The sequence below is a fragment of the Tachypleus tridentatus genome, chromosome 7, assembly GCF_004210375.1.
Source record: "Tachypleus tridentatus isolate NWPU-2018 chromosome 7, ASM421037v1, whole genome shotgun sequence".
In the NCBI taxonomy this organism is placed as follows: Eukaryota; Metazoa; Arthropoda; class Merostomata; order Xiphosura; family Limulidae; genus Tachypleus; species Tachypleus tridentatus.
The window spans coordinates 160,715,541-160,741,136 of NC_134831.1; the positions used below are offsets into that span (position 1 = coordinate 160,715,541).

General features: G+C 33.5%; 1 protein-coding gene across 2 annotated transcripts in view; it reads left to right on the forward strand.

Moving 5' to 3' along the window:
* The window catches only part of LOC143257037 (solute carrier family 4 member 11-like), a 162,519-nt gene that overhangs the window by 123,077 nt on the left and 13,846 nt on the right, over positions 1 to 25,596 (forward strand). Inside the window, exons 7-9 of one of the 2 annotated variants that reach the window (XM_076515130.1) lie at positions 9,973 to 10,173; positions 16,985 to 17,069; positions 17,492 to 17,614. In XM_076515130.1, coding sequence (XP_076371245.1) covers positions 9,973 to 10,173; positions 16,985 to 17,069; positions 17,492 to 17,614 — 409 coding nt within the window. Of the gene's footprint in view, positions 1 to 9,972; positions 10,174 to 16,984; positions 17,070 to 17,491; positions 17,616 to 25,596 lie in introns of both variants that reach the window. The other variant, XM_076515131.1, reaches the window with a different exon arrangement.

A 25,596-nucleotide genomic window follows, 5' to 3' on the forward strand; every position in this document is an offset into this window, starting at 1 on the left:
CAGATAGCCAAGCTGCTTTGTGCCATAAAACATCAAATCAATCAATCAATCAACCAACCAACCAATCATAATATTATGAATATGAACAGTGTCGCTATTCAGTCATGACGTATTTTTTTGTGTTCTAAGCATTTTTTTTCGCATTATTAAAAAAAACAACAAAAATTAAACCATCATTTTTAGTGTTTTTGTTGTTTATGATTTTGTTTTCAATATTCTTGCTGCTGCCGGTGTTTTTGTTGTGTACTGTTGGATGTAACTTGAAGGGTTTTAATCGATTCCATATTAACAAAAAAGTGTTTTGTGTATATATGAGCCTAATATGGTGGTAGCTGAATAAGAAAAAAAACTTGCTTGAGTGTTTGGAATTCTGAAGAGGGCAGACTTTGATACATCTTTAATTCGTCTGATGTAAAGTAAAACGTATAGTAATTGCCAGTACGTGGTTCGTTACAAACGTTTCTTCGTGTGTATGAGTTTTTTAGAGACATGCTGCTGTGTCACTGGGAGGGGTATGCATTTAAAATAAAACAAAAATCTGTTATAGAGAATCACAGTACATGATTATTTTTATACAACAAAGCGCCATCTCTTGACTGTTTTAAAATATTTTCTACTTTCACAAATACATTTGTTTGGTCACTTATTTTAGTAACAACCTGACCATCAGTGGCTCGACGACAACCCTTGAGAGCGTATGAAGCTAAGATTCAGGGTTTGATCCCTACAGTATCCACAGCGCAGAGGGCCCATTGGATAGCTGGCGCTTGAAATGAAACCACACAAGTGTTATTCAAACGAGCGGGATAGGAAAAACCGGAGTAATAAACTGATTATGCCAGTCTTACCAGTTTACGTCGAGGGGCTGACACGGAAGAGTAATACATACGTATACATTTACATGATACGTTAGGCTGTTTATTCACGTGAAAGGGAGACAAATCGGAAATTCCGTGTTTTGTTATCGCTGAGTAATTGCCTCTTCGGTGAGAAGTCTATTGCAAAGTTATTCGGGTAAACAATTGCTAGCTTTGCTTTATGGGAATACTCTATACTTCTCGTGAAAGAGAAGAGAAGCGGAATTATAGAGTCATAAAAAGCAAGAAAGATAAACCGTGATACTTTTTTGTTACAAGCGGGAAATGGGCAGTTTTTCTGCTCCATGGTCGGGCTATAAAGAACACTTTCTCGTCTGTTGGGCGCTGTTCTGGAAATTTCTTTTACGCTAAGTGAAGAAAGTTTTAAGTTAATGTATTACTGCTGGTTTTGAATGGAAAAAACAACGAATTATCAACATAATGTTTATACTGATAAATTAGAAATGCAACTACAATTAAATGCTTAAAGTTCGTTAATTCAGGTGCTGTTTTAATGTTCTTCACATCCTTTCTTAACTACTTTTTAAACGATTTGTGAATATGATATTTTCTCTTCTGACATATTAAAATAACTGTGGCAGATAACTATAAAAATTTACTTTGACATTTTAAATCTGTATGGCAAACGACTTGCAATTTAATTTGATACCATTTAAAGAGCGCCGTAGATATTAAGTCATCCATCTTGCAAGAAACCCATCTTAAAACTACTGCTTAGGATATCTCATACAATTACGTCTTATTTCAGTCTTCAAGTGGTTCAGCGGCAAATTTATTGGCTTATAACATTAATGATTGTGCTTAGATACCGGTTATGGAGACGGGTATCGAAACCGTGATAAGCCACTAAAGATATATAAATGATATAATAGATATATTATTACAGATACCTGGTTTATCACACTGAGATGTTACGAATCCTTTCCGTACTGAGGTTCGAACCATGGAATAGTTACAACATTTATGCTCCGAGGTTGATTCTCCAACGGTCAAGACCTCGAACCCATCCAGATAATTCATATTGTACTAGTCGCAACAATTTTAATAAGTTATTGAAAAGTTAAACTTTCATTGTATTTTGGTAATTGTTTTTTTTTATTTTCAAACAAAAATTTAAAAACGAACGCAATTTGCGAACCTTAAGAACAAGCTCACAATTCAAAGGACAATATTTGTATATTGTTTTAGAACGTACATTTTAGTCGCGCTATGACGAAAGTCGTTTGCATCTGAGAAATATCTCAAATTTAAGATATTTGTTTATAAGTGAGATCCTATGGGAGTTTAACTGAGTTGTTAGTTTGTAAAAGAAAGTTCTCTTGTTATTAATACTTTTAAACGTAGATCACGAGCTCTTGCTGTAAATCACTGAGAGTAACGAAAAATATGAGTTGTTTGCTTTTGGATTTCGCGCAAAGCTACACGAGGGCTATCTGTGCTAGCCGTCCCTAATTTTGGAGTGTAAGACTAGAGGGAAGGCAGCTAGTCATCACCACCCATCGCCAACTCTTGGGCTACTCCTTTACCCTCGAATAGTGGAATTGACTGTCACATTATAATGCCCGCACGGCTGAAAGGGAGCGTATGTTTGGTGCGACGGGGATGCGAACCCGCGACCCTCGGATTATGATTTGCACGCCTTAACTCCCCTGGCCATGCCGAGCAACAATATGATCCCAACAATGTAACTTTTAAACTGAATGCCAAAGAAGCCTTTAGCTTAATCCAAGAGCTCACCACGCCAGCTGGAAAGCTACAGACAAATGTTACCAATTTACGAATCAGAATTTAGAGTAAGAACTAATAACACACAATATTGTTTATATATTAGTTTATTAGTTGTTTTTTCGAATTAACCTTTTACGCAACAATAAAACGCTACATTTACTTGTTCTCAGATGGTCTATTTAGGGTTAACGGGTTAAGACTAGTTAGGCTTTCTCCTCACCACTTTTTTCATTGCATGTATAGCTACAACTTATGTATTAAATCTTGCTGTATTTGTATGCGGTATTTATAGTTTTTAAATAGCTCAAGATTCATTGTTATAGCATTAAAATTTCAAAAAATTTACTGTGGGCACGTCCACAAATAGCATTAGAAGTGAAATGGTTTGCTTGCTGGTAGTGTGCTCTACACACATCGTGTCACACTGTTTAGCTGTGGCAATGACTACCAGTTAGAAAGTTCTTATTGTGGTAATGACTGTCTATAGGTATATTAATAGAAAAAATAAAAAAAGCACAAAAACAGCTGCTACTTCATCTAGTAGGTCCAGTGTTGCAATATAATAATGTATCACGGTGCTGCAATCAAGTGAGCAAAGCACAGAGAAGTGAATTAGCAATGTTGCAGAGAGAGATTAGTGTTAGTTAATGAAGAGCCATTTGAAATAGTTGCGTAGTACTTACAATAAACACATTTAAATGTATATTCTTTCGTTAGAAAATAAGCGTTATTTGCTCTTATGGTCCTTCTAAATTTCTATAAAAATGTATAGATATATATCTCAATTTTTGTGCTAGTTAGACTAATATCTTGTTTTATGTATTTGTCAATGTATTTTTCTTTAACGAAACATTAAGTAGTTATGTTCGTCTTTTCCAAGCTTCACCAGTATGTTTTGCTTTGTACTTGTTTGTATTCGATATTTTTGTTCCGCTTCGTTCTTAGTGTTGGAACAATTTCTTGCTTTTTATTATTTATTTTATATTGTAGCTTTTATTGGTTGCCTAAACTGGATAAAAAAGGATAACATAGGATTTCAGACAACCCCTCAATATTTGATAGTAAGCGAAAGTATTCAAATAATTTTTTAAGGGTCTGTGTGAATAATAAAGTATTTGCCATTTCATTAAAATAATCAAATTTGTAAAAGATGCTCCTGACCAGCGTGCCCTCTACATTATTTCTTTATAATCATTTTTGTACAGTTTTTAGGACCCACTGTTCCAGCGGTTGTGTCTTGGAAGCTAATATTCGATTTACTCTGATCCTCGTTGGTTACACTAGTGAAGTAAACAAAACATCTAAAGGTGGTGGAGAATTTATCTACTAATAATGTGTGTTGAAGTATTTTTCAAAACCATTCAAATATGTTTTGTTACTGATCGATGTTATAACTTATCGATTTTATTTTGAAGTTGAGTACTGCCGCTGTTAAATTAGTTTTAAGCCAACTGGTCCTTGCTGTTTTTTCTTTTGTGTGCACTCATTGTAGCTCAAATATTACATACACGAATATAAAGTTAATACGCCTAAGTTTGTTTGTTTATAATTAACAAAAAAGGTACAATGGGCTATCTGTGCTCTGCCCACAGACATACCGCTGGGAGTAATACGCCTAAAAACACTAACCATAGCGCAACGAAAATCGTTTTCTTGCCTTGATGAATTGTCCTTGACTGGTAATAATGTGCGGATAGACGCTTGTAATTTTGTATCATTTTGCAGTTTTGTTTTTCAGAGTGTCTACTGGTACTTGTATTGCAAAGAGTAATATACAGTAAGCATGAGCAATGAATACTTATTTTAAAAATAAAATACATGTATAAATTTCTTTATTTAAATCAATAATAAAAATTTATTATAAGAATAAGAATTTGTTATAAGAATAACAAATAAGTTATTACGAAATATAGTCCGACAGAAGAATATTCATTGCCGATTGTGTAGCTTTGCGCCAAAACAAATAAAACGCATCCTTTATAATATTTACTCTACTGTGCATGCGTTGCAAAATTTTAATATATAACAGGCCATATATTTTACTTTGACATTGTATTACGGTTCTTTCACACACCAACATAAGTTAGTTTCTAGAATCCCTAAACACAAACATGAGAAAACCATTATTTACAAGAAAGGTGTACATTGTAGCAGTGCACAACTCTTGTTTATTCACGTAATGACAAAGTGAGAAGAAGAAAAAACTACTTTTCAAATTTAAATTAACTTAATTTTTCGCCTGTTTACTTTTTTTTTCACAACTTCTTTTTTTCTAATTCTTTATAGCTCTCGATTTGATAGTTAGATTTGGCTGCTACTCACTCCGTCGAGTGATCAACATCGCCAAGCCTAAATAGTCACTGGACAAATTTTGTAATTAAGTTTCGTGGTTATAAAAGTAACAAAATAAGTCGCAGCTTTTTTTTTTTTTTTATTGGAAAGCCAACTTAATACGGATCTGTTTATCCATCAACATATATCAATCTGCTATTATACATTTTTGTTTTTGTTTTTCAGCTACGGTTATTCCGCTTTTTGCAATAAATTGTATGCTTTAGTTCAACTTGAGAAGCGAATCATAAACGATATTTTACGATTGTGAGATTTTCCGTCGCGTTTTAAACTCTTAGTGTTGTAAAATGTTTTTGTCGTTTCCTTTTCTATTCTTATACTTTCAGCGTAGCGCATATATGCTAAAATACTTTAATTTCTCCGTTTGCGAGTTACAATGCCTTAGCTGAAGAATTCGTAGTACAGGAAATTTTTAGTACGACCACATGAATATCTAAAATATGACGTCACATAGAGGAGTATTTATAATAGTATATTTCATTAACAATAACTTGATTTAGTGTTATTTTTACATACAGCTAGTATGTAAAACATACCATAAACATGTTGTAAGTGTAAAAAAAAAAGAAAAGGAATTGACAAATTTAACAAATAAGGCGCTCTTTAGTTCGAGCAAGGCATAGGGTTAGTGGCTGGTTGTTACTGGACAGCAATTCTAATACAGGAATTAATATCCCACAACCCTGGCAAGGCCATTTAACTCGCGCGTCATGTAAGGTGCCGTTTATATTGAGAATGTGAAATCACACTCAGTAATGAACGCGCTTAACTGTCTGTTTTCTTCAACAACTGACTGAACTTGTGAAAGCTTTCGATTTAATAAAGAATATAAAAAAAAAACAAAGTAGAAGATGTATAACCTTGCGTGAATGTTTATTGAAATAGCAAGTAAAGATTATTAAGTCAAACTCAAATATATGTTACAGTAAAGTTGGAAGATTGTTCCCAAGATACTGTCTGTCTTTATAGCATGGTATCAACTCCTAGCGTTTTATACATGTGTTTGAATCACGGTTTCCACTCGTAGTGCTTTACGCGTGTGTTTGAATCACGGTTTCCACTCGTAGTGCTTTACGCGTGTGTTTGAATCACGGTTTCCACTCGTAGTGCTTTACGCGTGTGTTTGAATCACGGTTTCCACTCGTAGTGCTTTACGCGTGTGTTTGAATCACGGTTTCCACTCGTAGTGCTTTACGCGTGTGTTTGAATCACGGTTTCCACTCGTAGTGCTTTACGCGTGTGTTTGAATCACGGTTTCCACTCGTAGTGCTTTACGCGTGCGTTTGAATCACGGTTTCCACTCGTAGTGCTTTACGCGTGCGTTTGAATCACGGTATCCACTCGTAGTGCTTTACGCGTGCGTTTGAATCACGGTATCCACTCGTAGTGCTTTACGCGTGCGTTTGAATCACGGTATCCACTCGTAGTGCTTTATACCTGCCTATATATCGTGTTATACTTCCTCCCTAGTGGCTGAGTAGTAAGCATGAGGACTTGCAAGAGCAAGTTTCTAAGGTGGATTATTGCTGTAAACACGTTACATATACAGCAGATTGTTCAAACTTTGAAACCCCATTCTCAAGATCTGCTGGAGAACACGCGATACGTACGCTTTGGAAGAATTCTAACTAGTATAGTGGGGAACAAGCGAGTGTTCTGTTTCATATTTAAACCGGTGTTCTAAGAAAAAACTTGAAGTGGTTAATATGAAAAGCCGCGGTTACTCTTTTCTAGAAAGAACTTTTGTTTTGTTTATTCTACAAAGACGGTGAATTTAAAGATTTTTTAACAATACGACGCGGTGTTTGAAATGTAGTGAACGTTGTTGTTTTTTTAAAAAAACAACCGTAGTATTACGTTTGAAGAAAATGTAGCATCGTTTTTAAGTAGTAATGCTACCATTCTGAAACATCTGGGATATTATGGTGCTACAGTACAACATAAGAAAAAATGTAGCATTGCGAATAGAAGTGTAATACAACCATTGGAAAAATACTGTGGCATTGTGGATAGGACATGTAGTTTGATAATCAAAGTTGTTAGCAAGAATTGTTATGCAACCATCGTAAGTAATAATACTGTTAACAGGAAATGTAAAACTATCGGAAAAAACCTGGTTGTATTAACACTGACATTAAGTTTTGACACAATGAAAAATAAAATCTATTAGTTACAGCCAACTAGTTTAGGCAATACGGTTATCATTAAGGTTGGGAGCTACAGTTTTTAGTACTATTACATACTTTTGTTTAAACGAGAAATTTTACAACCATTGAAGAAAAGTGGTACTGTTGATTGTAACAACAGGAAGAAGTTATGTTGGGGATACGAGAGAAACTTGTATTGTTTAATAGGAACTATTGTAAGATACTGCGACGTTGTTGATAGGAGCTTTATTTCAAACATCGAAAGAAACTGCATCATTGGTAACAGTGCAACCATCGGAAAAGAATGTGGTATTATTATTAGGATATTTCGAACAATTATTCAAAGAAAGTTGCGTGTTGTTTTTGATATAAATTGCAGTAGAATCAACAAAAGAAATCTATGGCGTTTTAGAAATTAAAATATGTTGTAAATAACCGCTGAAATTTCGGAAGGAAAATTTAATAGAAAAACTACCTAATTCTTCATACGAATTAGAATGTGATAACGTATTGTACAACACGCAGAAGGTGTTGATATTGAAAGTCCTTGTGTTGTGCTTTGTGTTGATACTGCGACAGTGATCTCATTCATTAACAACCGTATGATAATAACTAATTTTTAACACCTTTGTTAAAACCAACTATTCGAACAATAATCTATTGATAGCGGTAATCTAAAATTATGATTGAGACTTGATCATTAGGGAACTCGACTTTTGTTTTCTGTACATACTTTGCTTTGGGAAGATGTAAGAAGCGTGATGCTACTGATAATTAACTCCTGATCTTTGAAGGTGATCAAATGAATGCTCACATAAGCTGTCTGCGCTGTGCTCTTCAGAGGAATCTAATGCAGTATTTCAACTAAGAACAAAAAGCTTAGAAAGTTGTTCAAGTTATGGGTGTTTCATTAATAAATATAAACTCAGTTGTACATAGAAAGCTTCAAAGTAATATCTTCCTATCAAAGTAACAGATATAAATTATAAATAATGACTTCTTAGAAAAACAACTTGTAAACAAACTTTATTTCTGATTTATGGTAAGTTATTACGGTTTCTTAAGTTTGTCTACTGTTTAACTCATTTGATCTGTTTGTTGTTGGCAGTTACTTTAATAAATATGCCGATATGGTTATGGTATTCAGTTAAGATAAACTGAAATAAAATCTAATCGCTTTATTTCTAAGACGAGTGATGTCATATCAGCTTAGCTGGCTCGATATGTATTAGGTAGTTAGGGCGCTCCACTTGTAACCTGAGAGTCGTAAGTTCGAATCGCCGTCATACCAAACATACCCGCTCATTTAGCTGTTGGGGCGTTATAAGGAACGGTAAATCCCACTATTCGTTGGTAAAATAGTAGCTCAAGAGTTCGCAGTGGGTGGTGATGACTTTCTGCTTTCCCTCTAGTTTTACACTGCTACATTAGGGACAGATATCATAGGTAGCCATCGTGTAGCTTTGCGCGAAATTAAAAAAAGAAACAATCAAAACTATACGTGTATAGTTGTGCATCATACAGTGGCCTCTTTTCTTACTAGTTAAACTTAACTTTTGTCATACAAAGATCTCTTGTCTTGTTATAATTTAAGAATATACAGTTTTCATAAAGCTTTTGTTTCAAGTTAAGTCTAACTTTTGTCGTACAGAGATCTGTTGTCTTGTTATAAATTAAGCCTAGACAATATTAACTCTCTCTATACACCATATCCAAACAGGACATTTGTGATCATCGTCTTTCACAGATCTCTTTTCTTTAAGGCACAAATATTTCGATACATTCATCCATTTAGATAACTCGTGATACAAGTCAACCTCTATTTTAAACGATTTTTCCTTACTTCAGTCCTTCCAGTTACAAATAGACTTTCAATTTTTTCTTTCCTCCTAACGTGTCCAAAAAACTGTCTTTTTCTGATGTTAATCAGCAACTTCTTCCTGCAACGTATTCTTAAAAAAATATCTTCACTTGACTTACAACACGCGACTTAAGAACCACAACTCAATTGCATCAATTCTCTGTCCTATACTTGACGATATTGTTTAATATTTCAAGGAATTTCACAACTCAAGACTGTGTTATACAAACTGTTTTCTTCCATATTAAGCTCAACTGCTTCTAATCAAAATATCTGTTGTTTTTTTAAAAGCTGACTTTGACTGCATGACCAAGCAAAGAACGCTGTCACATTATAATTAAGAATTTCTGATCTACATTAAACTAACTGTATAGATCACATCTAAAATAATTTAAAAGTAAGTGTTGTCACATAAATATCTGTACTGTGTTACAAGTTTATCCTAATTATTGTTGGATATAGCTACTTTTGCTTTTAATAAGATCAGATTAAATGTTCATACACTAATTTACATTGTCAATGAGCTCATCTTGTAGCTTTGGGCAAACAAGTGTCATATAGAGAAACCTGTTGAGAAAATTACTTGTTACCAATAACCAAATTTAGCGTTCGTCTTCGTTTACAAATGACAAATTATTATTTTTGGTTTAACCGAAAAGTCTATTGCAGATATGGAACCCAGAATTTTAGCTTTATAAGCCCTCAAAATTAATAACCAAATTAAAGTCAGAAGTAGTTCTTTATACTAAAAATATATCCTTCTGAAATCTTTTCAATTAAAGACTTGAGTGACTTAGTAGTTTCAAAATAAAAAAACATTCTGGGGTCTTCGAAGTAATCTTGAAGATAAAATATAGGAGTACAATAAATTTCCCACGGTACCTTGGTACAACTTTCAAAGTACGAGTTAGAAAAAAAGTAACATCCGTTAAAACTTTAAAATATTATACATCTTTGTGGTTAATAAATATTTTTCTACATGAGAATGTTTTCTTTTACTCCTCAGAAAGGGACAAAGAACGCCCTTGAAACCGGAAGAACTTTTTCCACCATATTTGCAGACATGGAATTTCGACAACGTCTCCTTGAGGTACATAGTGAAGTCGATTTTAACAATATCTTGTTAAAACATGCTCAGGATCTGGGAAACGAACAAAGCAGTCAGAATAAACGTCTTGGAAACAATGAGAACGAAGCTGATTACGAGGTACGATAAAACAATTAACGCCTTGCAAACAATGAGATTGAAATATATGACGTAAGCAGTTAAATAAATCAGTGGCTTAAAAAAACGAAAATGAAGGTAATTACTAGAAAACTATAATTTATTTCCATTAGTAATTTTCATTTCAATGCTATTCATTATGGAAGTAAACCATGGAGCTTTTGTACCAAACCTTGTATGACAATATAAATATATAGTAATAATAGCGACGTCTGAAAACCGCAATAAATAGAAATTCACTATATACTGCGCTCAATAAAATAATACTGTTTTTTAAACCTTAAAATTACTGATGTGGTCGTTATAGATCCAACTAGTTTTTAAATGTATTTTTTACTGAAACATTTGTTTATCCAACTTATTATGGGTCCATTACGTTGTTTCATAGCTCCCATACAATATCCCCCCCCACCAGTGGCACAGCAACATATCTGATGACTTTTCGATACCCGTGGTAGGCAGAGCACAGATAGTCCTTTATGATGTAGCTTTGTGTTTAATACCAAACAACAATATTTCTATATGATAACATACAAGCCACTTAAGACATACGTATGTAATTTTGGAATTAATTCCACTTTGGAATACCCTATTTTACCTAATAATAATAAAAAAAAAACAACTGGTTTCCTTTTGTCTTTTCGGTCAATTTTTAACGAGTTTTGTATCATGCGAAAATGTTAAATTATCAGATTTGATTCCATATGTAAGGGTCCAGCGTTAGTGTTGGAATTAATCAAAGCAACTCCTAAGTATAAATGCAATTATTGAATAATATTTGAATACAAGTATCTTGGTTATTCTAACTTAACTGAATTACTCCAGGTAATTTTTTTCTGTACCCAGACTGAACTACTTATCTGTAACGCAAGCCTACTCACATTTTAGGCCTAATGTTGTATAGTTAAGCATATTAAATGAAGAAGGAACATTTTCTAATTATACTGAAGTACCTGTGTATTTCTTTGCTTTCTGAGTGATGAACGACCAAACCAAATATTTCCTTGATAAAACTGTAAATTTAATTATGTTGCGTAAGTTGCTTTCTTTCAAGGAGCAAGTTGATAACAATCGGTTTGTGTTTAATTAGTCATCAACTGATAGGAGTACAGAAGTGCAAACAATTTATCGATACGTGATGGCTAGAAACTCGAAATAAAAATGCATCTCAGAACGGCTGGTACTGGTATCAACACCTGAAGATAACCTAAAAGGGTCGAAACGTTGTTCTATGCTTTATTTTAATTTGGTTTGTTTGTTTTAAATTTCGTGCAAAGCTACACTAGGGTTATCTGCATTAGTCGTCCCTAATTTAGCACTGTAAAACTAAAGGGAATGCAGCTAATCACCACTCACCGCCAACTCTTTGGCTCCTCTTACCAACGAATAGTGGGATTGATTTATTTTATTTTGGTTAAAGTATTAATATTCATACCAGCCGTTCTGAGATACAAATTTATCGATACATGATCAGGACAAAAACTGATTTTTATGAAAAATAAGAGAGATCAAACAAGAAAAATGTCACGCTTGATTTAATGCATTTTCCTCAACTGTAATTATTAAAATTCAAATTTGACACTTTAATCATTATAGTCATTTGGTTTATTTGTTTCTTATATTTCCTCTAATACCAAGCGGAAACTCTTTCAGCTGTGGGGGCGGTATAAGAATGGTCAATCCCACTATTCGTTGGTTAAAAAACACCCAAGAGGTGACGTTGACTTAGCTGCCTTCTCTTTACTCTGTCACAATCGGGGATAGTTGATTCAGAGATCACCTTCGAGTAGTTTTGCGCGAAATTAAAACTAAACCAATTATTAATAAGCAACCTTATGACTGATCCTGTAGTGATACAAGCTTAAATTAGGCTGTTTATACTTACATTTGTGCCAACGTTTAATATTAACTTCATAGTTTATATTTTGTAAATGTTAGCATCTAAGAAAAAAACTTGTGAAAGAAAACAATTTTTTTATGATCAGACATCGAATACTATTTATTAATTCTCATCATAACTAAACTGTTAGCTAATTTTCTTGATGTAAATCATAGGACTATTGTTTTACAGGTCGTAAATATTGATAAATAATAATTATTGTACATCTCAATCACAACACTTATTTGGTTGGCGTTTATGTTGTTAGTCATAAGATTGCTGTTTAAACTATATTACTTATTAGTAACAACACTATTTAATTGGTGTTATTGTTGCTAGTCATAAGATTGCTGTTTAAACTATATTACGTATCAGTAACAATACTGTTTAATTGGTATTATTGTTGCTAGTCACAAGATTGCTGTTTAAACTATATTATTTGTTGATTGTCACACGACTATTGGTTGAAACTTGCTGTTCTAAATTAAAATCAAACTGAAATGACCTATGATAATGCGTAAATACATGTAGTACAGTATCTTCGCAACTGTTTCTCTGTTCTAAACCTGTGTACACTCACGTTTTATCCGACAATAAATAATTAAAAAATCCAAGCTCAAAAGAAAGGGTGGTACATCAAACAACACAGTGGAAAGAGACTATTTTAACTGCAAACAGAATAGGGCAACTTAAGTACGAATTATTGAAACATATAACCAGCCAGACCTATATTGAATTCCACCAGATTTGGTGCTCGAAACTTAATAGTGTTTCACAAGCGTATGCGTTATATATTATGACACTACTTTGTTGATGATACAAGTTAAACTTTGCTCTAAAATCAAATAATTTGACTGTCGAAATCCTATGAGCTTTCATTTCTATTCATGTATTTTTACAGATATCTTTTGAACTTTTTGTTCATTTTCAATTGTGTAATCTCCATTTAAAAATCGCTTTCTCCACATAGTCGCCCTTAATGGTATCACCTTCGCCCCTCTTTCTGATAATTTATCTGCATTTTTTTGTTCCCAACCGCCAGTCGTCTTATTTAACCTTATCCTTTTCACTGTCACTTTATTTCTCTATTCCCTGCACACTGTCTTTTCTCTGTATTTTAAACATTGCTATATTCCTGCCCTATGTTTTCTTTCTTTTATATAGCTATCTACCTATCTCTAAAATCAGGAAAAACGTATCCAAAATATATTTTTTTCCATCGTTGTTGTGTTCTGTTGATGTTTGATTCTTTTCCCCCTTACTACTGCTCTCTATCAGTTTGTTTATCTCTCCTTTTCTTAGGTCTTTCTTTATCTCACAACTTTTTCTGCCTCTCTTTTATTTCTTTCCATCTTAACTTGTCCTGTTATTTTCCGTTTCTTTTTCTTTACTAATTTTATTTCTCCATCCTAGCTGAATAACGGAATATGTAAGACAGGAAATAATGAGTAAAATGAACTGGAATACAAGTAGAATAGAGTATCGTATGGTTGGCTGGATCGTTATAACAATTTTCATGTTATAGTTGACAAAAAGAGCCTTTTTTGTTGTTTACATTTCAGAAAGTCGTAGGTTCTGACATCTGTCATCCGAAGTCATTAGATTTATGACCTCTTGAACTGTTATTAGTTCTCTGTTGATAATGTTTGAAATAATACTGCCTTAATCGCTAATTGAACAACTTCCGGAATAACAATCTCTAAACAATCCCTGAAAATAATCGCTCGAGAATAGTATTAAAATATATCGGAGAAAATTCAATGATTTTTACATTCTTATACTGTGGAAAAACGATAAAATTATAAATGAAAAATACCAGAATAGCTTATACCTATTATGATTAATATTTAATAACAATAATAAAAAATGTTCTGATAGATAAATATTTTATATTTGTCATATTTTTATATATTGACGAGCAGGATTCTTTACAGCAAGTATCGTTGACTCGTTGACAATAAACAAACAGTATGCAGTCCGCTTGTTTAAAAATAATATGTTAAAACAAGTCAAACGTATATATAAATGTTTGTTACCAAGTTAAACACCACAGTTATATTCAAAGCTTTGAATAATGATTTATTTTCCTCAAAGTCCACTCAGGATGGTTCAGATACTTTAGAACACAACTGACATAATGAATTATTCTCTTCTCTGTTATTACAATACAATCAGTGATAATTTCCCTTGCGTTACACTGTTGGTTGCTAGAGTTGTATCCAGAGCTTTAAATAATACTCTTTTCATCAAAAGTCCTTACAGGTTTTTCAGTTACTTTATAACACGACTGACAAAGTATTCTGTCTCTCTTGTTACAATACAATCTGTGATAATTTCACTTAAAAAAGCATTCTTCACTTCTGAACTCGCGAACATACAATCCAGCTTTAGCTATCTATTTAACTGTTTAGCTTTGTCTTACTTACTAGAACTATAATTTGTTCAGGTATTTATAGCCTGAAAAGTCTAGAACTTTCAACACACTACAAGATATTATGCTGCAATAATACGTGATTAAAATAACGAAAAACTTAAAACAGTAATACAAGCACCCATTCATAACAATGAAACTACATAACGTATGATTCGCACAGAGTATTTTTTGTTTTCTTTAAGTTAAACACGAGATTACATGATGAGCTATCTGTGCTCCACCAACTATGGGTGTCGGAGCCAAGTTTCTAGCGTTGTATTTCCGCAAACATTCTGTTGTGCCACAGAGCTACACAAACCTGTGATGAATTATCACTTCTAAACGTAATTAAGTTTAACACTCTCATTAAACTAACAGTGGTGTATATCTAACAATATTATAATTATATAAAATAACTCTTTGTTCTTTAACTTGATTATCACCAACAATGCTTCAATAGCAACATTATGAAACAACACTTAGTTTTTGTACTTGCTGATCGCCAACAAATATAAATAGCGAGAACGTTGCTTGATTATTGCATTTAGGTATTTTACATTAAACTGGTGGAGCATTATAGCTTCCCATAATTAGCACGAGGATAGAACTGGAAGCCATTAAGCAACACTTTCTTTGGATTGCTAAAAGCAATGAACCGCAAGTAGACAGTGCGACTGACTTGCAGGCAGAACTGCAAAAAAATTTCAGAAACGTTGATCCACTGACGGATTTTAGAAAATAAGATAAGAGCATGGTATGAAAACAACCTGAATTTAAAGAGAAGTCCCAGTATCAAATCCAGTAACAACTATACTTGCGGGGTGTTGATTCCCTCTGAATTAAATCCAGTAACAACTGTACTTGCAGGGTATTGATTCACTCTGCGTTGAATTCAGTACAACTGTACTTGCAGGGTATTGATTCACTCTGCGTTGAATTCAGTACAACTGTACTTGCAGGGTATTGATTCACTCTGCGTTGAATTCAGTACAACTGTACTTGCAGGGTATTGATTCACTCTGCGTTGAATTCAGTACAACTGTACTTGCAGGGTATTGATTCACTCTGCGTTGAATTCAGTACAACTGTACTTGCAGGGTATTGATTCACTCTGCGTTGAATTCAGTACAACTGTACTTGCAGGGTATTGATTCACTCTGCGTTGAATTCAGTACAACTGTACTTGCAGGGTATTGATTCCCTCTGAATTAAATCCAGCACCAACTGTACTTACAGGGTATTGATTCACTTAATTCAGGGTATTGATTCCCTCTGAATTAAATCCAGCACCAACTGTACTTACAGGTTATTGATTCCCTCTGAATTAAATCCAGCACCAACTGTACTTACAGGTTATTGATTCCCTCTGAATTAAATCCAGTACCAACTGTACTTACAGGTTATTGATTCCCTCTGAATTAGAGCAAAAAACGTCAAAAACATTCAGACCTAGACAATGAGCTAGCTGTGCTCTGTCTACCACGGTTTCGAAACACGATTTCTAGGGTTGTACAAGTCCGAAGGCATACCGCTGTGCTAGTAGTGGGCACCAGAGGGGACGAGACGACTGGAAAACAACTTACTTTATGTGTAGCTAGGAGAATAAAATATAGGCAATCAGTAAAGCAGTTTTCTGGCAGGAGATCACTGATGTATAAAGTTAGTAAAGAAATTTTCTTCTCGCATCTACGAGGCAATCGACCTCTACATAAGAGGTCAGCGCAACCTCTGGGATTGTTACCTAACGCTCAGCTTAACAACAATGTGTATTGTAACTTAAAAAACACACAAACACGAAGCCTTACTTTTCTGTTTGATAATCACCAACAGTAAGTTAAGTGTAACAAAGCTCTGTTCTCCTGTTTGCTAATCACTAACAGTAGGTTTACTGTAACAGAATTTCTTAGTGGATGGTCAGTAAGCATCCATAAACCAAAAGAACTTTGGAAATCTCTCCTCAGGTAGTAAATTGTGCGATAGATTAAGTTTGGCAGAAAAGCTGTTTAGCTCGAACCTTGAATCCAAGGTTTTATACTTTGTGCCCCTTTTCCGCTAAAATACACTCCGCAATTTAAGATCAAGGGTGGATGCACTAATAAAAGTGAAGGTCAATTCCCAGGCAGGAGAAGTCCAAATATTGGCTGTGAACGCTGTTGACTAACTGTTTTCTTAGTCTATCTATCAGTTTAAAATTAGAAAAGGTCATGCGCATGTAACTCTTGCGTAGCTTTGCGCAGATATTTAAAGAAACAATGTAAAAATAATAAATAATCCCTTATTCTTCTGTTCACTGAAAAGCAGTTTGTCTTAACTACATAAAATACCATTCTAATCTTTTACTAACCGTAAAAAAGTATTTTATTGTAACAATACTAAATTAACCTTGTCCAACAATAACAATTTACGTCGTAATTATATTAAACATTTTGTTCTTTTAACTGAATTAAACCAGCAAGAATGCACCGTATAATTATGTAATTAACATGTTATATTATTTGCAGTCCAACTACAAGTGTTGGTTTGCTAAAGGCCTGTGGGATGATATTCGCAGAAGAGCATCTCATTACGCAAGTGATTTTAAAGACGGTACGTACAAATTGGATAAATCGTAATTTCAAACTGTGTGATGTAGAAGCAAAATGTTTCTAAATTTATTTATCTACTATACGTATAACTGGCATTTACGTTATTTTTAACTACAGAAATGTATCAAATAAGTTTTTTTATACTTTAAATACATAATTTCAATTACCTCTTACTTCATTGAAAATGATATTTCAATTAAAATGTGTTCCTATTGGTACTGACGTTGATTGTACATTAAGTCCGATTTTTGTGTTCTAATGTGTTTTTACACTGTAGCAGTCTAAGTTAGACCGTCTGATCCTTCGGTTATATTAAATTGCTCTTTTCATTTTGTGTTAGCGTTGAAACTGGCGTACGAAACAAACTCTTAGTTTTAAAACAGTGATTCACTCTCCATTTTCAAGCTTACGTTTTCTTTCCAGGAGTGAAAGGCCATAAGACAATCCACAAGACAGTGTCAACAACTTTTTTCTTGTACTTTGCTTGCATTCTTCCAACGATTGCTTTTGGAGCTCTGAATGATAATAACACAAACGGAATGATTGGTAAGGCGTTAGTTAATGGAAAATTGGTGGGATTTTCGTTAAGTAATATTTTAGTTAATGTAAGATTGTTAAGGTGCTAGTTATTTGGTATGCCTCATCCACTTTTTACTTCTCCAAAGAAAAGATAATTTAATTAGTGAGCCATATGAAGAAATTCGCATCTCGAATGATAAATCTTCAAGAATAGACATTCTGAATTAAAAACAACAACAAAAAACGATTACCTATGTTAAACTAAAACCTAAGTATATTATTTTACCCACTGCTGACGGTGAATACGTAAAACTAGATTTTTATTTGTTTGTTTTTCAAAGAAATGTCTCAAAAATACTAAATAATAAATAGATGATTTTACTAAATTTCAAGTTCATAACTGAAATTTATTTCTGAATTAGCGGAATATTGAGGCAACAAAGATACATTCTGAAGATAAAGATTGCGATTTCATTTGTTTATTTACAGTTTGTTATTACAGTGAATGAAAAAACTCGGAATAATAGTATGCGAGTTATTTTTCAAACTCTAAATATATAACTTCAGTTATCTGTCTCTAGGTAGATCTAATAGTTCAATAATTTTTGCTATACTGGACGTAGTATTAACACATTCCATGTATTAATATTATTTATTTGTTATTACATTACACTTGTAATAGTTGACGGTAATGTTATTTTCTTAGGTTACTGTTAATATGTTTGTTTCAGACGATTACATTTTTCTGTACTTTGATTTTAATACGCTTCTTTTCTGTGTATCTCTGTTGCCTCACTATGAGGGTGTTTAGTATCAGAGTGTATTTTTCTTTAAAATACCTAGCAGTATCAAGTATTGTAAGTTTCAACGTCATTGTTAAAACGTTTAATATTACTGTACTATATTGTTTGCTGATTGCTTTTCAGATGTTATGTTTAAACTACTGTAGTTTTATTGTTGTAGCATTTTCTCCACGGTTGTTATCAACTTACGTAAGAACTCCTTATATAGATACACATCATAAGTTCAGTAACATTACTAGTTATTAATAATTCTTGATACTTCATTCATCTATTCTTCTTATTGCTATGATCATTTTTACAGCTTCTGGTTGACTGCTATGTACATTAGAAGGAGTGGTTTTAACATTGGATTAAAAGAAAAATGTTACCACCAAGAAGTTAACTACACACACACACACACACACACACACACACACACACACACACACACATCTGTAGTTAACGTTTTAGTGGTTTTACCCATATCATTTTTCTTTGTCTTTCAACAATCAGTACGTACAAGTTCATACGCACTTTTAGCATTGGATTAGTTTATTATAGGTGCTACACACAATATCTTCAATGACTTGTATTCATTTGGGATTGATCGCCTGAGATTCAGCCTTACACCCACCATTATACTGGTACAGGTATGTTGAAGATACAATTGCTGGATTCACATCTACTGAACACACACTTAGTTTTATTCAACCACTTTAACTCCGTACACCCCAACATTAAATTCACTTGTAAACACGAGAAAACTAACCAAATAGCTTTTCTCAGCCTCAAGTTCATAAGTACCGTTACACAATTCAAAACAGAAAACACGGAAAATCACCTACAATGGACAATACATTCCACAGGACTCAGCACAAGAAACAAAACAATAACTCAACATATTAAGAATCTAAATAAACACAGCCACAAAACTATGCTCACCCGATAAAATTCATGATGAAATCAACCAAATAAAACAACACTTCATCAACATCAACATATTTCCTTAAAAAGCCGTTGAAAACATCACACACACACACACACACACAAAACAATAAATTCCAAGAAACAAAAATTTATAAAACCTTGTACTGCTGCATATCATATATTCCCGATATTAGCGAAAAAATAACAAACATTTGGAAAAAACTTGCGTTACAGTAAACACCGAATTTATTCAAAAACCAGATATAAAACTAAAGTTTATTATGTACAAACTACGCTGACAAACACAACACCAACATTATTTATAAAATACAATGCAATAACTGCCACGACTTTTATATGGGAGAAACAAGCAGAAAAATGTACACCAGATTCCAAGAACACACAAAAACACCTTCACATATTTTAGAACACTACAAATCAAATAACCATAGAAAACACCGACATACTAAGTAGGGGAAAAAATGTAAAATCAAAGAAGCCCTAATTATACAACAATTAAAACCAAAATTAAACCATTATAAAATAAAACCTTTATACCTATACTAATTAACAACCTAACATTAACTGCAACGCCTCCTACAATCCTGCACCCGTTTACACTCTCACCTCTAAAATATGTGCTTGGTAACAGTCAGTCGCAATTTCTTTGTTAACCTGAAGATGACCTAAGAAGGTTTAAACATTGTTCTGTAGTTTATTTTAATTAAAGAGTTAATGCCCATACCCAGCCGTCTTATGGATATATTTTTACTTCAGGTGGGTTTATCGTCATCGTTAATTTATCCAATAACTCCTTTTCCTTTTTTATTAGTGGTATCCATGCAGTACTTAGTAGTCGGTGGCCGTTGTTTTCACTAATACCCACTGGTGGTCCATATATTGTGCTTGGATGGCAATAAGCTTCCTTGATTTTTACGTTTGGTGTTTTCTTCTCTGTTTATTGTTTCTGTATATTTTAGGTCCATTATTTTCTTGAAGGTCAAAAGCTATAGCTGATGTATTTATTGTGCACTTCTTAATACCTTTCTAATGTTCTTTAAACCTCACCTTAACGGGTGTTGTGTATCCCCAATTTATTATTTGCTACACTCGCACCTAGTTCTGTAGTTCTTTTGTGAGCGAATTGGAAAGTTGGGATTTTACCTACGTAAGACTGTAGTGTAGGAAGACTTTAGAAATGGTGATAGTTTATTCATTATTTTACGAAAAATTTCTCCTAGACCAAGCACGTGAGGACGGTCATGTCTTTTTTTATTTTCTTTGTGATTTTCCGGTTGTGGTTCATTAGTAACTGAGACAGATGAACCATACAACACACGTTAAATAGCTTTATTTGTGATACCCCTTATTCCTGGAAATATTCACAAGATGTTTAAGTTCTTCATCTGGGTAAAACGAGAAGTATATACTTGTGGCTCTAGATTTTAGGGTGTTGATAATCCCATTTTAGACAATTATATGGCATGTCGGAAAAATTCACATATTTGTTTGCTTCAGTCTTCTTCCAATAAACTTTAGTGGTCAACTTCTCCAAAGTCGTGCCCTTGTGAACCAGAACCTCAGGGAATGAAAGAGTGTTCTGAACTTCGAGTTCTGTGAAAAATTGTCTATTCAAATAAGTATAAAAGGTTTTGAGCTTTTACTCTCCATGGGTCCATAAAATAAACGTATCATCAACATATCTTACCCATATACGAGGTTCATGAAGATATCTTGTTAAAATTCTCTCTTCGAAATGCTGCATGAATATTTCTGTTACGACACGTGATAAAGATGAACCCATTGGAAGAATACTGTCTGATGTGTCGTAAAATTGCCCATTACAATGGAAGTAATTGTATCAAGGCAAGAAGTATCGATTAAAATTACTTCAATGGTAATGGCCGATTCTGCATTGATTTTTCCTGTATAAACTGAAACTGTTGAGTTTGATCTTCATCTACGTTAGAAACTACCAAGTTAGGGTTCCAGTATAAACTGAAATTATTGAGTTTGATCCCAGTTTACAACGGAAGGTGTTGAGTTGTGGTCCTACAATATATATTTTTGAACATTGCTTCACATATACCTTAGAATATTCTAAAATTTCTGCCTGTCTACATTGTAAATTTTAATGAAGATGTTTTCGAAATACTAACAAGTCAAACTTTACTCACTAGTTTGGAATATCTTTAAATCCACACATTACGAAACAGTGCCGATTTGATTCTTGATGACGAGAAACCCACTTGAACTAAAATATATATCTCACAACGACTAATATGAGTATTAACGCTTCAACTAATAAAACAGAGAACAACATTTCGACTTCCATAGGCCATCTTCAGATTAACAAAAAGAGATTTTGCAACTGACCGTTACCACCGGGCACGTGTCTCAGAGACGAGAGTTTAAACAGGTACGGGATTGTAGGGGGCGTTGCAGTTAGATGTTAGGTTGTTAATTAGTATAGGTATAAAGGTGTTATTTTATATTGGTTTAATTTTGGGTTAATTATTGTATAAGTAGGGCTTCTTTATTTTGAGTTTGTTTATCTTTGTTTCCCTACTTAGTATCTGGGCGTTTTCTATGGTTACGTTGTATTTATTTGATTTGCAGTGCTCAAAACCATGTGTAGGTGTTTTTATGTATGTATGTATGTGTGTGTGTGTGTGTGTGTGTGTGTGTGTGTATCTGGTTTCCGTTTTTGCTTCTTTCTCCAATATAGAAGTCGTGGCAGTTGTTACATTGTATTTTATAAATAGTGTTGGTGTTGTGTTTGTCAGTGTAGTCGTTACATAGTATGGACTTTAGTTTTGTACCTGGTGCACGTATGTTGACGATATAATTGCCGGATTCACATCTACAGAATACCCATTTAGTTCTTTCAAACACGTTAATTCTATACACCCCGACATTAAGTTCACCTGTGAACACGAGGAAACTAACCAAATAGCTTTTCTCAACCTCAAGATCACAAGTACTGTTACACAATTCAAAATAGAAATCCACAGAAAAATCACCCGTACTGAAATATACATTATCTGGGACACAGCACATAAAACAAAACAAAAACTCAACATATTAATAAACCAAATAAACACAACCACAAAACTATGTTCACCAGATAAAATTAACGATGAAATCAGCAAAATAAAACAAATTTCCTCCAAAAATTTGAAGAATTGAAGAAATTATATGCACAGACCTAGGCCAACAACACAATCAACAACAAACAAACGTTAATAAATCCCAAGATACAACAAACTACAAAACCTTACACTGTTGCATACCATATTTTCCAACATTCGGAAAACCTTATAACAAAACACACAATTCCAGTAAATACCAAATTTATTCAAAAACTCTCAACCACCGAGTTTTTCAAATGACTAGTGCAAACTGACATCCTTTAAAAATTCTCATCCAGTGATCATATAATAGAAAAAGTTGTATATACTTACCTCGTTAGCTCATTGGCCCGGCATGGCCAGGTGGGTTAAGGTGTTCGACTCGTAATCTGAGGGATGCGGGCTCGAATCCTCGTCGCACTAAACATGCCCGCTCTTTCAGCTGTGGGGGCATTATAATGTGACGGTCAATCCCACTATTCGTTGGTAAAAGAAAAGCCCAAGAGCTGGCGGTGGGCAGTGATGACTAGCTGCCTTCCCTCTAGTCTTACACTACTAAATTAGGGACGACTAGCGTAGAGAGCTCTCGTGTAGCTTTGCGCGAAATTCATAAACAAACAAACAAAAATTAGCTCATTAATCGAAGCTTAAACTTACAGGAAAATAAGGTATATAAATAGTTTTATAGGAAAACTCCAAGAGATTGGTAGTTCTTCAAAAATACAATTTGAGTTACGTAACGTAGATACATTTACATTATTTACGGTTAACTTTCTTCAAATATATTGTGGTTTTATCAAATTTGTTTTTCTTTTATTGCTTTCTTTCTGGTTTCTCATCACAGGAGGTAAGTGTTTATCCATCTGTTTTAATTACGTTACCAAGGTAAAGTATTGCAGTTTAAATAACCTTGCATAACACAGTGTTGGTAAAAAATAGCTTACACAAACATTACTTTGTTTGCAAAGTATGGCAACCAAGTCATGGACCTATTATTTAAAACATTACTTAGCAGGATATGGTAAATAAATCATATAATACTTATGGAGTTTTTAAGTCCTTTCTCAGTCATAATTAAAATAATTTACGTATGTGAATAATGTTACGACTTGTGTTTAAATTATTGTTCATATTATATGTTGCACCAACTATTTAATGATTGTGCACATATGTACATGTTGTAGGTTTAATTTTTTCTCATCAATGGTAAAATTGAAAAATATGTATGTGTGTGTGTGTGTGTGTGTGTGCTCTCACAAAAGGTAAAACTTTTATATACAAATCACCGTTATATGAGGTCTAATTGTGTTTTTGGTTTGCTAGTCCAAGATATACTAATCAACCTTCAATAGGTGAACCATAGCCCCCAGAAGAAGGTAAGGGTCAGCCAGAGAAAGAATTAGGCCTCTACGTCATAGATTATCTTTTAAATTTTACCGTTGACGAGAAAGAAAAAATCTACAACATGTATACAATCATTAAGTAGTTGGTCCGATGTATAACATGAACAGTGATTTAGGGACAATTCTAACATTACTGAAATACCTAAATTGTTTTAAGCTCCATTAATGGTGATTGAAATAACTTAAATACCTCATAAATGTTGTATGAAAATAGCCATTATAAGAGGCCGAACTGTGTTTCTTTGGTTTGTTGACCCATACATGCGGACAATCAAAGAAACCGTTAGGCCTCTATGTCATAGATTCTCTTTTCAGCTTTATCTTTCTTGAGAAAGAAAAGAAATTTGTAATGTATATATAATCATGTGATAGTTGATTTACTCGAAATGGGTTTTATGTGTGATTTAAAGTGCGAAAAATATTTACACTTAAATAGTCATAAGTAGTGGTGAATATTTCAGTTTCTTCAACCATTTTGCCATTAATCACTTTGTATTTTCTCACTACTAAACATTCGTGCGTTTTCAAAAGACCACCGTTAGTCCAAATACTTCCCATCCTCGTACCCATAAGGCATTACCAATTTTAAATTAGGACTTTCTGTTCCGGAAAACTTACTATAAATGTTAAAATTATATTCCATTATATCTTATAAGTGATCTATTCTAACGACCCTGCATAACCTGTCTCCCATCGCCATCTAGAACAGAGATGTAACAAATTTCTTATGTTTGTCAGGGGCATCGAGAGGCAGGTCGGTTCCCGGCGACAATTATGTCACCAGGCCCCTTTTTGAAGAATTCATGAATTCATGGTACATTTATAGGCGTATGCAGAATTTTTCTGGTAGGCGGAAGCCAAATCTATTGAGAATTTACTTTTTTTTGTGGATAAAAAGGTATTTTTTGAGGCAAAGCTATTTCCCGCAGTACTGCGACTTTTCGTTAAGTATATTATGAAAATGAGGATACATTATTCTTTATCCTATATTTCCTCAGGCCCCGGGACTGTAGCTGCCCTGACCCCCTCTCTCTCTCTTCAGGCCTGTTTGTTGCGTATAGTAAAATGATTTAATTATTTATTTATTACTAATTCACATTTTTATTAACTATATATTATAGGGTCATTATAAATGTCACTAGAACGCTTGTTGCTTTTGTTTCAAGAGAACATGGTGTTCAGTTTTTTCGAATTTTACTCTGACTTCAGGTACAAAGTTCAGTTTCTTTTAACTTTGGATAAAATTCCAGACATAAAAGTCACGCTCATCCAATTATATTAAACTTCTTTCTAGTTAAATGTTGATACAAATTTTTAAAAATGTTTATATGAAAGACTTGGGCAACAACAACACAACGTAAAATTATACATTCTGTAACAAAACTCAACCCCGGAAAGTTTGGTTTTACTGCGTTTTGTATAGATTATAACATTCGTTTTTATGTTCGCTTGCAACATTGTAACTTTGAGTTTGTTTGTTTTTTCTACTAGCTGAGAGGAAAATCATTTAAAGGTTTTAGAATTCTAGGCAAAAATTACATTTTTTGTAATAAAATAATTTGTGCAAAGCTGAAATCACATTTTTTTATATTTTGCAAAAGCTGCGATAAATTTTCGCAATATTCCCATTTTAGTCTTCGTAAATCATCAAAATTATCTGTAGAATAAAAGTTAGTTTAAAACACATTTGTGATGGCGAAACAAACGTGAAACATTTTCAGGATATTTCAAAACGATATGCATTAATATTATAATGTACCTTAACG